The following is an 18809-nucleotide window of genomic DNA, read 5'->3' on the forward strand; positions in this document are numbered from 1 at the left end:
GTGTCCAACCCAACACCAGACTTCAGACAGGGTTCTGTATCAAGAACTGATACAGAAATATTATTTTAAGTTTCATCTTCCGATTGAGGGAATTTAAATGAAATCTCCACAATAAAATAAATAAAGTTGAAATAAGAAATAATTAGACTTTTTTTTTTTAAAGATTTTCTCTACGATTTTTTTAATATAGTATAACTAAGTATAGTCCTTATCTTTAAGATTTGACACAAAATAGATCCTTAAAATAAGAAAACAAATCAAGGAGCCCAATTCAAGCAGCCCAAAATGAACGTTCATGAAGCTGTTGTCCAGTGAGGTTGACATTTTGAAGGAAATGTCAAGTGTGTTATTTTGCATTGTCACACATCTCAACGCATCGCAGAAAAAAAAAAAAAGATGCCGCTGTTGCAGATTGACTGCAATGAAAATATAATGGCACCGCCACAAAATACTGCATTCCCTGCCTGCTTGCCATCGCCTCCCTTTTTATCTCCCCTTCTTCTTTTTTTTTGCGGCTGTTCATTTCTATAAGTGATGAAAGGTTTATTTCGAGTTGGAAGGTAAAAAGTGTCATTTTGAAGACGGCGGCAGAAGACAGGGGAAGAAATGCATTCGAGTTGTCAGCGAAAATACTGCCAGGACTTGACTGGGGGGAGTTCCACTTCACTGGTTAGAGAGTTAGAGGCCTCATTCATCAATGCACTGATCAAAAATTGTGTTATTTTCTAAGATGGGTTTGGAAATAGCATTAAGGGCAATGTCGCCATTGTTGTCAGTGTCATGTGTCAGTGTCGTGTCTTTTGCATTTCAGCTTGTTCAAATCGCCTTTTGGTTACATTTGCAGAGGTCTCCGCCATTATTCCCCGTAAGAGATTGCAAACGTGGGAGCGAAACGGCGAGTCCTCTCGAGCTGCATTACGTGATTTGCTTTTTTTTTTTCAATCGTGAGCGACGGTTGAAAAGATGGAGCGGCGCACGTGTAACGTCTGACACCTGCATATTTTCAGTCTCTTCCGCGCGCACACACATAACAACCGCCGTCTTTGAGGAGCAGAAGCCGAAAGGCAGAGAACAGACGGATGCAGCGGTACCGCGATTCTCTGGCTGGAGATAAAGTAGCTCACGAGTCGGCCGCAATACCGCCGGCGGCCCCTCCACCTCAGAAGTCCACGCTCGCCCGCTTGCCGCTTTCTCTGGCTCTGCGGTCGGAGTTCTTCCGTCGACAACTGCGATCGCCATATGAGGCTTTGATACTCCCGCGCCAAATGATTATGGAAAGGCCAGCCCCGATACTATCAAACATGTTTGTCCGAATCGAGACCTGGCCAATTTGCCTTGCGTGGGGGGGAGATTCGAGTCTTTCGCTCACGCGCACACACACACATCGGTTACAGCTACGACTCTACAGTGCGGCTACCCTGCACTACCGAACCCTTGAAAATCACGTTATGTGGCCCTAGATTAAGCGGCAGCCGCACAGTCTGTCTCCTCCCTGGGGGGTCCCGTTGTCACTTTCGGGACGGTAAACACGGGCCAGTCCCGCCCTCCACCGGTCCTCTGTGAAGCCACCCCCCCCCCCCCGCCCTCACCCTGGGACGCCTGAAATTATGCAACAGGCGGTGCCAGTGGCGGCGCGGCGGGTCGCAGCCTCCTCCGGGAGGCGGGATGATGCGGCCGCGTAGCATTGGCCCTGACATTTGGAGAGCAGGTGGATGACACGATCCTGGGCAGGAGATAAGAGAGCGGGCGGAGATTGAGACGGAGATGCCGGAGCTGTTTGAGATGCGCTGCGGGGACGGCCGGGGTCATCCGGCCCCATCTCCCGGTGGCAGCCCACGAGATTAGAAAACCGTCAAACGTCCTCGGCGTTACACATCGGGATGGCAGCTGTGTGGACGCTCGGTGGAGGGCCGCGCGTGGCCGGATGGCGGCGGGACAAAAAGGACGCTGTGTAGGCCGGTTGGAACGTCATTATTTTCCGTGCGTCAATTTACAAACCTCGTAGGGAGTCGAGTTCTGCTCAGTTCTCTTGATAGTACGGAGCACTCGCTGTTATGTTCTACTCGCTGCTTGTATGCGGCTTCTGCCGACTGATTAGTGTCACCATTCTAATGCACAGTACATCAAAGGTTCCTGGGTGGATCCGTGGAATTCCGGCGCACGGTGATTAAGTTGTGGTCGCGGAGAAAATCTCTTTCGCTGTTTCATGGCGGCGGAGGACCCCCGCTGCATTCCAGAGGATCAGATGCACTCGTTGTCTTCCCTCTAAATTCCCTCCCTAATTACAGCTCAAATGTTAACCCATTGTCCCTGGCTGCATTTCCAGTTACCTCAAGCTATTCTGAAACTCAAAGAAAAAGAGATGAGGATTTTGGGGGTTTTGATTGAAATCGAAGGAGAGTCGGGTGATAATGATTTTAGTTTGTAAATGCAATTAGTGGAGGAATGCTAATGGTAATGCTGAGGGACGGCAGTAATTGGGTCTTACACAGAGAAACCCTGTCCATAGCCAGCAATTACAACAACCTGCTCTAATGTCACTCGATTGGGCTGCTGTTGTTAACGTTTTATGCTCGGTTGGATTTGACCGAGAGGTGGAATAGTCACCTTTAAATTGGCCATGGTCTTTAAACAAGGATTTGTAGAATTTGAATGTGCAAAAAAAAAGTGGTTTTGGGCAGTTAAATTCTACAATAACTATGTAACATAAGAACAGGGTTGTTATTGCATAATGCTCAGCATCGGCCTCATAAAGAACAGTTTCCTATAATGCCGTGTACGCCAAATAACAGTATGTGACATCTTATAGTTGCACCACGGCGTAGGCTTGAGAATGAATTTGAAAAGGCCCAAAAGGTTACAGGCGGAGTATTAAAGTTCATTTTCTGTATAAAATGTCAGATTTTCTCATATAGTGCCATAAGTGCTCCAGTGGAATATGGTTTAATCATGTTTAATCAGTTTCATTTGATATGGCAAATTAAATATCTCAAGGGGCAAAGAAAAAAATGAATCCTGCTTGCAAATGCTGACATTTTACACAACCCGTGAATTTCCTGAGACACGAATATCAGTGTTATTAATTTCTAGTAAGATGAAGAAAAATACAATTTTCAAAGTTTTTTTCATCTTTTCATTTCGTTTTTTTTTTTTGTTTATTTTCTTTGAGTTTTCTATTTCTTTTAATTTTTTATCATTAGCAACATCAGAGAATGTACAATCATGTTTTGATCCGAGTTACACTGTTCTCTCTGTGACTAAGTCCAGACAGGTATGAAAGTTTGGACTAAATCATATATTTATCATGTAGTATAATGTGTATCAAAACCCTTAATATGAAAAAGGTTGCGAACCACTGCAACGGATCACAGTCATCACCACAATACGTTTGGATGCACATGTTCTGTAAGAAATTTCAAAGCCATTGCATTTTATTTTTATTTAGTTAATGCTCGATCAGTAGGTCATTGTAATAACTTGAGATCTGGTCCAAGTCCATCTGTCGTTGGATTTCTCAGGAGGAGATATGTTTTACTCACCCTTTGTCCTAGTAAATGCATATTGCTTTGATGGCTCGATTCAGGTTATAAATTATACTCATTTGTCATTTCAAATAACTAGACTGTAGCTCTAGGATGTTTTTCTTCTGCGGGCTAATGAGGCTCCCTCCAATAGTTTGTCATCCGTGTGTGATTCGGTTTGGTACTATTTCAAGATGGCTGAGACTTTGTCAGGAGAGTTTAATGTCCTCTCTAAACGGTAATTTCCTGATCTTATTGCTATTGGGGATGGCCAGGACTCAATTGTAAATTATGGACATTTGCTGAATTAATGTTTTGAAACCTCTTCCGTGCAACTGCATTTAAATAATATAAAGCCTTACAGACGTTTAGGAGTGCTCATCTGTAGCTAGACTTGGGAAAGGCACTTGCCGAATGTTCAGCCTCGCCTAATTTCCCCTTTCTCTTTCAAAGTAATGTAATTCTTTGGCCTAGTAGTTATTCACCAGAGGGCAGATACTGACAGAATAAAGTGAAATATAAGCTTCTGAGATGTGGTCTATCAGTTGGCTCTCCCCTTCCCCCTGCTCGGCTCCACGACTCTCTGCCTTCCGGCTGCCGCTCCCCAGGAATGGAGTGCGGTGCTGAGTGTCCACGCCGGACCATAAAACAGCAACCAAGGCTGAGCAGCAAGTTTATGTGAATGGTGCGGAGCATAAAATGTAATGGCCGAAGCCATAGGAGTTCTCCCAGAATGTCTTTTTTAAAGGTTTGTGAGCATATATTTTTCAGCAAGACGGTCTATTAGACAGACAGACATTTATACTGAGCTGCCAGTCGGCGGGCAGGTTGGATGCTCATTTAATTGTGTCCTCAGGTTGGGTAACCAGCGACACGAAATGGGAACAGGTCAGCACGTCGCGTCGCTAACAAACGTACTTGTTTTTTGTTGCGCAATAAAGTATTATTCAGCATTATCAATAGGAATGCAATCTCAACTTAGCGCACTTAATGTGCTCGTGTCTCAATTGGACCATTTTGGGCAAGCGAGTCATTTGAAACAAACCGCCGTCGCTCAACCGGGGCCTTGCTACCCCTCGCCGTAGTTTTAATGGAGCCCGCCTTCCACGCAAGCATTAATGAAGACGTATCCGTCTACGGCTCCGATCGTTGTGCTCCTGTCATTGTTACAGGCAGAACAGTTTCACTGGCACTCCTTAAGTCGAAAGTGGACCCTTCTGCCCCTTTTGGACGCGCCGCTCCTCCGTCTCCTGTGACACCGTGCCTGTCATCCAGCCCTGGGAGATATTAGCGGAATCTGTTTTTGAGATGAAAACACAAGGATCCAGTCGGAGGGCCGGGGATGGCAGCCATTTAGAGCGGACATGATGGTTATTTGACATGGAGCCAGCATGTGTGCGTGTCATGTGAGAGACAGCTTCTGCCTTTTGTCCGCCCCTTAGAAAGCCTGTCAGAGCCTGGATGTGTACTGTAGACAGAACTCCGGAATAATGTATAAAATGAAACCAAAACTGTCGTTTTCAAAATCCGGGGATATTCCCAAAATGACACGACTTTTTTCCCGCTGCCGATTCCGAGTCGTTAGTCCTAAGTTTGGGGTTTTTAAAGTGCGTTCTATTGGAAACAGGTTTCTTTGTGTCAACAAAGCTTTCTTATAAAAGAAAAAACAAAATCTTTAATTTGGCTGTTGGTATTGTTTTTTGTATTGTGGATATTTTGCAGTACTGATACCCTACTTTTGTCTGGCATCAGGTTGATTGCCAACTCATACTGTTGGGGAACAGTTCATGCAATGTTTATTATGGGGGAAAAAATCCATAACAAAACAAGTATTTAAAATGTAGCTTTACTCATGGTCCATATCAAAATCCCCAGGGCCGAAATGATAATGTGCCTTAAACTGCTCTATAACAAGTATCAAGACGACCCTTTATTCGGCGAAGGTTGTGATTGCGTGGATATATTTCCTGGAACTCTGCTGCTTCAGCTGCTGCCACTGCCCCCAAATTTAATAACTTCGGCGGTGGCCATTCACTTCTGAGGGTACACGATTCCTTGAGGGACTCCAATTGATCAGTCAGCGGTGGCCTCTCATGTTGTGGCAGCCAGATGAATGGCGCTGACACCGGCTTCATCTAACCCACCACACCATACATCCAGGGAATGTCAGCGCTCGCTGCTCTCTTTCCACACCCCTTCTCACTCTCAAATCTTCCGTGACCAAAGCTATGAATTTAGCCCCCTTGGCAAGGATCTGAGCTTCGAGAGCCGAGGCCAAACAGGCAAATACTACTGAGACGTGCATTCGGTAATTGAAAGTTTCCATATCACTCCCATATGCTCGTGTCAGAGCTCCATACTCCTTGTTCGGTTGTTGTACTGAACCTAGGAATCGCTCGTATACCATCTCTGAGTCCGCGGAGCCGCCGTCTCCCTCTCTGATGTGGGCTTATTTCCTCGGCCTCGCCGAGCGTGATTGTAATCTCGGCAGGTTTACAGCCGGGCAGAAGTGAGCTAGTCTTTTTTTTTTCTTTCGAATGTTGTAATCCAATTAACACATGTCTTGGGAGAATTGCATTCGCTCACCAGGCAGGGGAATGAATGTTTCATAAACCAATAGTTGTGTATGTCTCCGGTTTGTAAGCTCCGACATGAAAGCCTTCCTTAGACTGTGCGGCGCTGGGTATTCAATTCGGCCGTTTTTAATTGGATCGTCTTTGTCATGCTCCGTCACTTTTCCTCCTGATGAAATGTGCTTAGGCAAATGTGAGATGATGGCCGCCGTCACGAGCGCAGACTTTACCTGGAGAAGGCTCGGCGGCGTCGCGGCGTCCTCCGCTCGCCCTCGCCGGCCCTCCCTAAATGAATCATTCGGCATCCAGAGCATATAGTGCGATTTTGAATCATCACTAATTCATGGTGTGTGTCCATCGTAGCGTCTACCGCCTCCGTTTTTACGTCCGCCGCCGTCTCTGTGCTCCGTCCTCTGTGGCGAGGACGTGACTCTGTTCTGCGTGGTTTGATCTTCCTCCGCATTAGTGGATTGCGAGCGGCCGGCCGGCTCCAACCTGCACCCGGCAAGATTGGACCGCTAAATATGAATGTTTTGTTTTCCCTCCTTTGGTGGTGGAGGCATGCGGTGCCTGACTCAGAGGCATTGCGCCTCGGCGGACAAACAGGTTTTTGTTTTTTTTTGTTTGTTTTTTTCATCCCGTCAGACGGATGCAACCACTGCTCTTGTCCACGCAGCAGTCGGGATATCGCATTTGATTCGACGTTAATTCGGCGTAACCTTATCGGGCGCCCGGCGAGGCGTTCCGTTGTTGGGTAACCAAGTCCAGCCAAATGAGCTTGTTTGATCCCCGCTCTAGGCGTTCAGTTGGCCAGGTTCATCATTAGCTCACAGCAATTTCATAAGTGACTTCCTCTAAATTGCTGGGCCAGTGCTTAAGTATTTGGCCTCCTGTCGTACTTCTGAGCAAAAGCCCTTTTCCCTCGCCGCTCGTATTTCTACCTCCTTCTGTGAGCGGAATGACTGATAGGTGATAACATTACTGTCCTGCTTTGCATCTCGTCTGTGATTCACGGCGTGTTGATCCTTGTCTGTGCCGCTGAACACAGTCATTAATAAAAAGTAATAATATTTTGTTTCCTGCCGGCCTCTTATCAGTCTCAAAGCATTGTGTTTTCGTTCCTCTGATGTCGGTGGATCAAAATCAAAGTGGTGTAACTAACCGTGAAATGGCCTTATCAGAATATTCCCTCTGCGTGAAGTTACATAACAGGTCATTGATATTCAAGACATTTTGTCTGTCCGTGTAGCGGGTGCACGCCGAGCATCTCAGTCCACAGGACACCTTGACGAAGCCTATGGATTTTAACGGGGTTGTGGTCCAGCGCTCTTAAATGATTACTGTGTATTTGGGGACGGACTAATAGATGATCTTTACTCTCCGGGAAGACTTCTTTAACGATGCGTCTGTGACGGCTGATAAGGTTTGTATTATACATATTGGATCGGTATATCAAGAGTGTAATGCGGTGTGCCGTCCCCCTGTGAAGCGATTAAAATTTGGTAACGTTCTCGACGGCGCGCCGGTGCACGGAGCGCCGCGTTGGAACCGCGCCGTGCAATATTTATAACGAAGGCGAGGTACCTTTGCTTTTGATTTGTTGCAGACAGCCTTGTAGAAATAGTGTCAGTAATAGACTGAACATCATGTTTTTCTCTTTCATAAGTCTCCCCTTGTTCTGCCGGCGGTGCATGGTGTGCTTCACTGGCCAGGTGATCCTAATACGCCCAGGCAAGCAGCTGACAGAAGGTTTTGTTGCCTTTGATATCGCGCTACCTGAATTTTTTTGATCAATTGTGCGATTACCGTGGAACCTGAAGACACGCTGTAGCTTTGTGTACGCCATTTGTTTAGTTCTACACTGTGAGGATGTGATGTGCAGCAGCAGCACCCAGTGAATGGCAATAAGGAATGGCAGAGAAAATTCATCTTCAGCATCGCCGTAAAAGTAGCAGCCTGACCGTTTTTTTTGGCGCGTACCATTCGTGAGTGAGGTGGAGGTTATCACAGTGAAACCCTGGCGTCCGGGGTTCCCAAAACAGCCGGGCCCCATTCCTCCTATATTTTATTTTTCGGAAATCACACCCGCTCACGAGGCATGGCACAAGTTATTCCAAAGTTTTCAGCCTCATTCCGCTGGTTTTCCTTGAAGGTGTCCAACAAAGACAAGACTAAGTGCTTACTATTGGGTTTAATAGGCCAGTTTTCTCAGCCCCAGGAAGGTCAATTAAACCCTTTGCTGAATCCATTTGTGAAGACCTGAACAAAGACATTCTGACCTTAAATAAAAAGCTTTGAGACCGGCTTGTTTCATCATTGTATTCATCGATGCTGTGGCATTTCTTAAATGCTGCTAAATTGCCAAATATAGCGTGATGACAGTAAGATCAAGACATTTTGAGTTGGATTGTTGCCTAATTTGATGGCGTCATCGGTACGTTTGTCAACCATCCAATCAGGAAAGTCGGACTCAGGGAGGACAGGTCCAGTCCCAATTAATCCATTAATAGCTGTATAATTTAAATAAGTGTGCACGGTTACAATTAATGGGGACTGTATATATATAGATATATATATATCTATATATATACAAAAATAAAATAATAGCTTGCTTTTCTTTTTTGCTCCCTGTTCAAAGACGTTGGCTGCCTTTTTTGTTACAGTTTCATAATCTGAACAAGGAACGGGTGAGCCGTGTTTTTTTCAAAAACAGAAGGTCTACCAAATGCATTGTGAATGCAAATGTCCCCGTGCACGGATTTCAGAAATAAACTCAAGGGAATGGCACTATTTTCTTGCCTGCCGTTTGTCAGCATGTTACAAAACTCCTCGTGAAGAACATGACATCAAGTGAAAATGAGTGCATCGGGCAATGTGAGGTATAAAATAGGCAAATTGAAAGGAGAGTGCCTCCATGAAATGTTTATTTTTTTTGTGTGCCGGGGGACGCATATATCATCTATCATCTTATTTATAAATGCCCTATACGCTCAGGAAACAAAATGACAGGTTTGTATTTTCTACTTTTATATATCCCTTATAAATGACATTAATGCATGGTGCTGCGTTGTTCAAAGCACCTGACTAGTTTGTCTTGCAAATTCCCCGACTCGTTTTGAACCGTTGACTGGTAACTCATTGTTTTGCACCAGCCGCATTTATCATTTTGGTTGATTTTTTTTTTTTTTTTTTTTGTCCGTCAATATAACTGCTTTACATTCTGCTTGGAGCTGCACATTTATTGCTCACATGCGACGTAGTATGTTAGTGTGAAGACGTTTTGATCAAACACATCGACAGAACAAAATGTTATTTAGGTTTTCTTACGCCTGATCGCCATCATTATACAAGCTAAAGAAATAACACCCCAACTAGAATATACGGTTTCTGGTGTCGTGTAACCATGCCAGCTACAAATAAAGTCATTTATTTAGTTATTTACACTCACAAAACATGCAAATGTTCAGAGTCTTTTTTTCCTCCTCCTTCCACATCACCCAGCCTTACGGGTGCTAGTTGCACATTGGAACTTATCACTCAGGGATCAATGAATATGATTGCAGAGTGGAGGGCTGTGATTTAGAGTGGTATTGATTGGCTTACAAGTGGGGCCTCTGCCAGTCCTCATTAGTGATCTTTGTTCTTTTTCACTTTGACTAACTCTCTCTCTCTCTCTCTCTCTCTCTCTCTCTCTCTCTCTCTCTCTCTCTCTTGCTCTCTCTCTCCATCTCCCCATCCAGCTGACCCGAGTGACTCGTGGCTCTGAATGATGACAGTCCTAAGTGCTTTAAATGAAACTTATTGATCACAGGTGTTGCGAGGCATTAACACAGCTGCCCGGACACAAAGACAGCTCCTCACCCACACGCTCCATATTACCCTTGGAATCGGTCTTCCGCCGATTTCAAAATAATGAGGCTTTGTTAGGAAAACGAGGAAGACAAAGAGACGTAACGCCGACATATTTCAGTATTTCTGACATGATTGTATCTCAGATATCATTAATTGTATCAGCCTTTGTCCAAACGGTCAGTTGCCTTTCACCACATTCATTGGAATGTCTCCGTGCGACCAAAAAGAGCAAGCTGGCAGCTGGCGCAGGTCTTTCTTTTTCCGCTTCTGATCGAGATCGAAACCAGGCGGAGCGCACCCTGCACCCTGCTCTCTGAACTCTGGCCCGGCCCACACCGCTCGGTGGGTTTAGGCTCGGCCCACAAGTCCCTGACCTTGGCCAGAAACTCCGGTTTTTAATCAGCGGTTCAGCCCGGAGCCTCTCAGCTCCTCGCTGCCTCCTGCGCCGTAATGAGCTGGAAGCCGCCGCCTGGGCAGCTCCTTCTCCTCACGAGAGGCAGAGTGGGCGTCTCTCTCTGACCTCACAGGACCGGCAGTCACGGCTCAGAGGACTGTGAACGGTTCCCTAAAAAGCTCCGAGGTTCGATGGCTTTCGCCCGGGACGCCGGGGAGAACAGCGTTGCTTCTTTATTTCCAGACGCTAATTAAATCCCCGCGAAGAAACAAGGTTGTGTTATTGTCTGGTTCGCTGTCTAGCCTCCCATTCCTGCCGATGCTCTTTAGAAACCAGCCAGCGTGCTTTCTACGATATTGGCGCTGAAAGACATATTTGTTTTCCCGTATAGTGGACTAATTGAGAGTGATTGTGTATGCCGGTGTCCTGCACACAGCTGACTCTCTTCCTTAAACAAAGTTTGAATATTCTATCCAAGCAATTCCAACTTTTGAAATTAACTTTGACCTGGGGGTGTTCTTGTGGCTTAAAGATAATCACATCAAGGGCAGAGACCCTGACCTGTTTTTGCATCAGCAAGTTTCTGTTCGGTGAAAAGCACTCAATCGGCAATTGTTGTCTGGCCTTTTGTTGGAATGTGAATAGCGCCGTATTGATTGGAAGCAAAATGTTTTTAATGTTGTAGATGAGATTTCTGGATTGCTAACTAATGGGAAGATGGAAGCCCACTTTAATCTATTTTCAAGTCAAGTTCCAAATTGAAAATCTTTACCGGCATAATTAAGGCTGATCCGCAAAGAATGCCCAAACTTTTCAATGCTTTTCTTTTTTTTTTTTTTTCACCTATCCAACCCCGGCCGCCATGTGCAAACACACAACGCGCGTAGAATGAAGAGTAGTCTATGCAGAAAAGTAATGAATATAAATGGACAGCAGTATTGATATTTGATCTAACTTAATTGGGAATAAAAAAGATGTCCATTTAATTGTAATTGTAATGTACTCTTGCCTAAGTAAGCAGTTAAGTGATGCTATTTATTTATTTATTTATTTATTTATTTAAAGACTGGACATTGCATGCTGATGCACCCGCAACATAATGGGAAGAAATAATTCAGCGGCTCTTGTCGGACTTGCAGAACAAGGCAGGAAAATCTAGTCCGGACACATTGTGTATGTCTTGTTCAATCAACGTTTTATTTATACACGGGATTAATGATTAAGCAACACAACGCACATCTCAGAGCACAAAATAGGAACCTACCTCATCGTAACGCAATCACTATTGACCATCTCCTTGCCAATGTGTATGCTCCGCGGAGTGTACTACTCTCTTAACTTTAAAAACAAGGTCCTTGGCTCTCCATGCATAATGCATGGAGGAACTGCGGCGAGGAAAGCCCCTGTGTGCTGAAACCTTAAGTATGAACATTCACATTAGGAGTGAGTCACACACTCCTCGGGAGGCCTCTGCAGCACAGTTCACCCACTTTATTCTCGGTCATGGCTGCCTCGTTAATTAAAAACATGTGAGTGGTGACAGGTCTGACGTAGAATTGAATCTGTTTACCACACTGTTTCATTTCAAACGACGGGTAATAATTGGGGAATCAATATTTTCACAGGGGAAGTAGCGACGGCACTGCTAAATATATGTCTCTGTGTGTCTGCAGTGCACGTGAAGGCGGGAACCTGCGAGGTGATCGCCGCGCACCGCTGCTGCAACAAGAACAAGATCGAAGAGAGATCCCAGACGGTCAAATGCTCCTGCTTCCCCGGACAAGTGGCGGGAACAACGAGAGCCGCGCCATCTTGTGTGGACGGTACGGCCGGCTTCTACTTGTACCATTTCGCCTTTATTCATGCCACACAGCACGTGGCATAGGTACAATGGATCGTGGCTGTCAATATGCTTTGGTGTATATTTGCAGTAGGAATGTATGTACAGCATTCTGGATATCAGGCTAAAATCATATCTCATATCTGAGAATTTCCCCAAAGGAAAGGAACTGAGAGGTGTTTCACACATGTAATATACCAAATAAAAACATTTTGATTTGACTATGTCAGTCATTATGTTATACAATGGCCCCAAACTAGAAGTCATACTGTTCCTTAAAAGTGCTGGAGAGGGTTTCTACACTTAATTTATCCATCCTAAATATCTCATATATTTTAGAACTGAACCAAAAATACTGTTAATTTAAAAAAGGAAACATTGGGTTCCCTTAATCGAAATGTATGAATATAACGAGTCCCTGCCGCGTTGTTTCCAGGGAATTCCAACAAGCCCGTATCAGACCTTGTGTTCATTGAAGGAGAGAGAAGGCCAGGTCATTTCATATCATGTCAACAGTGGCCTCCGTTACAGGTGAATCGATCCCTATCTGCTCTTTTCTGCCATAATGGCTCTGACGGGGGCTTCCTCCGTTTTGACAGTCTTCGCCACGCTTTAGAAATGTCAAGGGAAGCTGTCTCTCTCCCGCCCAGGCCTCCTCAGAGCATTTTAAGACCTTGACGTGCCAACCTGTGCTGCTCACTTTATTACCCCTCCTACACACCGTGCGCCGTGCGCACGCCGCTCGCACGCCGCTCGCACCTGCTCGCAACACTCTCCGCTTTGACATTGACCCGTGGCCTGTAATTCGCTCCTGAAGGAACACAGGGGCAGAAGTGACGGCTCTCGGCTGTTGGCCATTGATCAAGAGATGCTCCCTTCACTCTCGCTGACTTGTACGTGCACATAAAAAAACTTTTGTGGGTTAAGTTGCACCAGCCAGGGCCCAATTGTCATTATTTTTTCACACATTAAAGGCAAACCACGCCATATTTTAATTTATTAGAAGGCCGTTTTTATTATGAACTTTTTTCTTTGACACTACTACCTATGCTCTGCCCTGTGCATGCAGGGAGTGCATGTAATTAATGGGGATGGTAGCTCAGGCGGTAGAGCTGGTGGTCTAGTGATCCAAAGGTTGCTGAATGCGCAATGAATAGTGTCCAATCCAATCCAATGTATGAATATCCATTAAATGGAGATATTTTAAGCAAAACCAATGGCACAAGATGTTGTATTGTGACATACTGTAGTGCTGTGTAGGTTGCACACAATTCCTTCGGTTAACTTTATCGGAATGATGCCCACAATTTGCAACCTTACAGACAATTGAACCAGAGCTGCCAAACAAAGATTTTCAGTTATACTAACCTGAACAACTATTCTATCTTTCTCCTGACATGCCATTATGTTTCACTGATGTTGTTAAAAAGCCTCTGCTAAATTAACCACATGGTTTTTACATGGTACTTGGATTTTCCTCTCTTTCGCTGCTGTTTTCACTGCCTCAGCATATTCACAGTCTCATATTGGAAGGAAGATGTGCCTCCTCATCTTGGCCCATCTCTTTATGTGCTGCAAGGGTAAAAGTGACCAATTGTAAGGTTAGAAGAATGGGACAGGAATTTATTCTAGACATTCTTTCCTAGACGTCAAATATCAACTGAGTGACAGATTTATGGAACATTTCCATGTACAGGTTAAGGTTTTTCATGGCTTTTATGATAATAATTCAGCTTATTTTTCAAATACTGTATATATATATATATATATATATATATATATATATATATATATACAGTATATACTGTATATATATCAGAATACTCATTCATATATTTATCGACCCTGAAAGAATGTGTCTGCGGTGAGTTGCATTGACAATTGAAAATGTCAGCAAATAAAAGCAGAAGCCGACGGATCTTTTCTTGTGAAATAGCAGAGAGTGAACCTGTGGTTTCCTTATTAATTTGATGATGAGAGTTGGAGTGAAGCTCTCCTGTTTTAGAATGATGCCCTCAATGTTGAAACAGAATAAAACAATCAGGGAAATGCTTATAACTTGCATAACTGTCTTCCCTTGTTTTTCTGGTTGCAGCTTCTATAGTTGCACAGAAGTGGTGGTGCCAGATGCATCCATGCATGGACGGGGAAGAGTGTAAAGTGTTACCAGATCTGAAAGGATGGAGCTGCAGTACGGGAAACAAAGTAAAGACGACCAAGGTGGGTGCGACTGGCCACCGAAATTCAGTTTCGGAAAATGCATCAATACTATAGATTATTGAAAGATTCCGGGCCACTCGATGCCCAAGTGGTCTCGTCAGCGTCGGTCAGGCAAATATGAAGCTCATAATGTTCAGCAAAAGTGTAAGAGTCTCATGTCAAAATGTCAAAATGCCCTCACAATGTTGTAGATAAAGTACAACAAAATCTTTCCAGGATTTTTAGGCAGAGCCAAGCGATAAACCCTAGACAGGAGGCTTTTAGGAAAAAGACGAAGCATGTCGACGTTCGGGCAGATTTGGATTTGCGGTATAATCAGAAATGTATTTTCCAAGATGTGAGTTTTCAGTGGAGTTCGTGCCGTTCCCTGTCTCCAGCACAAGATAGGGAACGGCATTTCTTTAAACAAGCTGAACTCTTTGGCGTTAGCTCAGTGGAGGTTCATGGTTCTTTGTTTTCCTAACACATCAACTTTGTTCAGTCCAATGAGTTTGGTGGTTAATTAGAAAAAGGCTTCCTTAAAAAGTTCCCCGCTCCCCTTCCAACAGTAGTATGTCGAACCCAAGGGATGAGAGTTCAACTTCCAGCACCGTTCCCCTTGTAGCGGTGATAAGATGCTGACATCATCCATGATCCTCCGAATTCAGGTTCTTTTTTAAGATTCCTGAGCTTTTGTAGAGCGAAGCCGAAGCACAAAGCAGAATATTCAGCAGCATTAGGATTCATGAATATACATGTGTCTCATTAATGTATGTCACAAGAAAAAATCTGTCTTGTTCTACCATTGACAGATTGTACGGTTACAGAAAATCCACAATCCCGGAGTTGAAGTTCCGTCACTGAGCTCTTGTCAGAGTTCTTGTCTTGAACAGCATTAGATCAAATACAATCTGTTCTATAAAAAAAAAAAGGATGGTGTAAAAATAGAAGCATTATTTTCACAAGACACAATTGTGCCTGTGGATTATGTGTAAATTTAAATGTTCTATGTACGTATGTGAGAAAGAGAAACCCACTGACAAAACTCAGCAACTACATCTTACGGTGGAGCGCACAACCAGCCAGCGCGCATCCACACGGCTACCTCACAAGGTGCTGCAAGGTGCTGCTGAAAATTCAGAACAGGCCCGGGTGTTGCTTGAAAAGTGTCAAGCCAGAAACAAAATAAAGGCAAGCCGAGGGAGGGAAAGACAATAAAAAAAGAGGCAACAAACAAACATCCCGTCAGGAGGCGTCGGTGCGGTGGATGTGCCGGAGTCAGGCAGGAGGGTCAGCCTGTACTACATCCAGAGATTAATAGAGGTTACCGCAGATGCTGTTTTTTGGGGTTCCAGGGTGTGGCGAGCCCAGAGTGGATCTTAGGTGGGGGGGGTTCCGTGGTGACATGGTGGCCCCCCCCGAGCCATCCATCACAGCCCCAGTATTTGACTCACCAAACGCCCGTTCTCGAGCTGCTTCTTCCATTATTCATGGCTACAGGAGGCCTGGACGAAGCACAGCTTTTTATTTTAGCCAGGTTAATAATTCATGGCCCCTCACACTGCCCCCAGGAAGGCAGAAGGAGAAGCAGAGGCAAGCAGGGGTGCAGGTGGCTAGTACAGGCCGTCAGAACCTCGAGTCTTTTTGATTTACGACTCTGCGGGGTTCCCCCGTGTTCGCTGCCCTCCTACCTCCCACAGAGCGGCCGTCAGCGGAGGGTCAGTGGATGCTGGAAGCATGCGTGCCTCCGCTCAGCATCATTAACATGATCCTCCCAAACAGGTGGCTGCAGTGCAGAGAAGCCTTGTGGCTTCTGACTGCTGTGACTTCTACGGCCTCGGGTACAATGATTGTTTCTAAAGGTTGTCGATCCGTGAGGGAACGGGCGACTTTGCTGACAAAATATCTCAACAAAAATGAGTTATTATCAAAATCACTGCCATGCAGTCACTATACTACATGACCACACTGTTAGAAATAACGTCCAGTGTTGTACCTTTAGGGCTACAATGGCTTGTCTCACCTGCAGTACCCTCTCAGATATGCTCGTTGTACCCTTGGCACGGGTACTTGTTTGCAACTTTGCACCTCTGGTGAGACATTTGTACCTCACTGGTACCAAAATGGTCCAAATTTGGCACAAATCTGGCCTACAGGCTACTGGCAGCATGACAAGCCATTGTACACCTAAATGTACAATGCCGTACACACATCAAGCCACTTTTATCTGAAATATTTAATGGTGAACTGTACTAAATAAGAGCAGCTCATATCAAATATCTTCTATGAACTCATACAATGTACAAATTTATACGCTGCATGCTGTGCAATAAATCTCATGTCCATTGATGACATGGCTGATGAATGACCCTGGCAGCCCTTCATCTCACGATGAAGTCGCATCAGTAAGTCAGACAGCGTAAACCCCTGCAGGGCTCGCTCGAGGACTTCAGTCGTTCTCCCTATTTGCCGTGTCAAAGAGCAGCCCGTTTTATGGCCCTGCTGATAATGTCAGGAGTTATAACCCCAGAAGATCCCCTCATCGCAAAATGGACCCGATACGGGTCTGATCTTCCGCAAGAACTGTCCAAGAACTGCTTTTCATTGCCGATACTGTGTTTCTGTGGCAAAAGAAGTGACGGAAAATTTATTTGAAGTTCACTGTATTCATAACAGTTGTAATATACAGTATAGTGTAGCCTTCCCGCTGTATGTACTGCACTTGCAGCTTGAAAATGAGAAATGTGATGCTTAGCTGTCTGAATCACATTGGAACTAATAGCTTTAAATGCAACACTTCATTAAAAATGTATGGTGTTTTGTTGTGCACCGACTCCCCCGAACTCCTCCAAACAAGATTGCAGTTCTGCAAAGTTTGTGACGGTGGGAAAGGGTTAATCTACGGATCATCCGATTTCAACTTTGCAGGCTTTGCAGCCTTTCCGAGCAGGGCTGCATAAAATTACTGTATGCATCTGCTCAATATGGTGCGTTGGCCCTTTTTCCTCTTCAACAATCATTGGAAAATCTAAACATGCAACTTATGGCTTTAAACGTTGCAGAATACATATAGAAATCATTTTATGTACATTTCTAGTCAGTCCTTTGGTCTGGTGAAATGATATTGGATTTAAAAGATTGATAAAGCATGTGACGTATTGAGATACAAACTGAACTGTACTCAAACCTTGAGTCCAGACTCAGACAGTGTATTGACATAGACTTTTCTCGGTTTAGGACAGAGCTGGCTCTCGATCATGTCAAAACGGTTTGAGCCCAAAACTGCAAGTTGTTAATCTGTTTTGAAATGACTATCAAACATAATGAAATTAAAGGGACGTTATGTTTAAACAACGGAGCTCAGACAAAATGTGTTCACATTTTGTCTGAGCTCCGTTGTTTAAACGTTGTTTAAACCGTCTTCGCCGGTTCTGTGTGTAGTTCGGTAGTATATATTTGCGATTTTCAGAGGCAAATCATAATTCACTGAATGGATAAAAGCTTAAAGGTCTCAAGGACCTGGTTTTGATGGATGACCTGGAAAGGGGTAAATATTGATCATTGATTTGTTTATAACAGCCCATTAAGACATGGCTGGAGGCTGTGTTTGACCTTGTAAGTTTGGATATTAATCATTGTGTAGTGTAAAATAAGACCTTTCGACTTCAGTAACTGTCTGAAAGGATGAGGGTGGGCGAACAGCCAGAGGTCCAGAGGTGTTCATAACAAAAATATTTCGACAATAATAAGGAACAAGTCATCTCTCTCACACCTTCAATGCTTGCAGGGACTCTCAAAGCTTGTTTGTCGATTGGACTTTGAACCTGGAACTGACCAGATAAGTGTGGTCTTTTGTCCTGGAACAGCTTTAGCATTGAAGCCTGAGGAGCTGCTTTCTCCCGATTCCCCTTTGTCTGTTTACAGACCGATAACCCTCATAGTGACATCAACAACAACAGCCTTGCATACCAATTGCCCAGATAACGTTTCACTGGAAAAGCCACTTTGTGTGCTTTACAATAAACTTGGGATGGGATTGTTTTCATTTTTTGTGAATTCCAAGTATTGTCCTGCAGGAACTAGTCACCCAGACCGTAGTTGTAATACTTAGATAGTTGGAATCATGCCACTGGGTTTTGAACAGTCAGACTGAGTAAGTGAACCCTTAAAGAGCATGATAAATGTTCTCATCAAAGAGGAGCAGTCAGACATATCTACAAAACTTTCAACTTTCCAAAACTTGCATACTTGATTGTTGCGTACTTTGTTCTATAGTTATAAAAACTAAATAATAAAAATAATATTTTTTTTAATAATTAATTTATTAATAATTTAATTTAATAATTACTGCATTATTTATATATATATATATATATATATATATATATATATATATATATATATATATATATATATATATATATATATAT

At 44.1% G+C, this 18809-nt stretch overlaps 1 protein-coding gene across 1 annotated transcript in view; it reads left to right on the forward strand.

Annotated features, from left to right (window-relative positions):
- tafa3a (TAFA chemokine like family member 3a) overlaps positions 1 to 16027 on the forward strand; it is a gene marked incomplete at both ends in the record, with an annotated part of 41273 nt that extends 25246 nt beyond the window's left edge. Inside the window, 3 exons of the mRNA XM_080001034.1 lie at positions 12014 to 12163; positions 14276 to 14404; positions 15951 to 16027. Coding sequence (XP_079857160.1) covers positions 12014 to 12163; positions 14276 to 14404; positions 15951 to 16027 — 356 coding nt within the window. The remainder of the gene's footprint in view (positions 1 to 12013; positions 12164 to 14275; positions 14405 to 15950) is intronic.
- Positions 16028 to 18809: the final 2782 nt, after the last annotated feature.

The sequence above is a fragment of the Zeus faber genome, assembly GCF_960531495.2.
Source record: "Zeus faber genome assembly, chromosome: 5".
Lineage (NCBI taxonomy): Eukaryota > Metazoa > Chordata > Actinopteri > Zeiformes > Zeidae > Zeus > Zeus faber.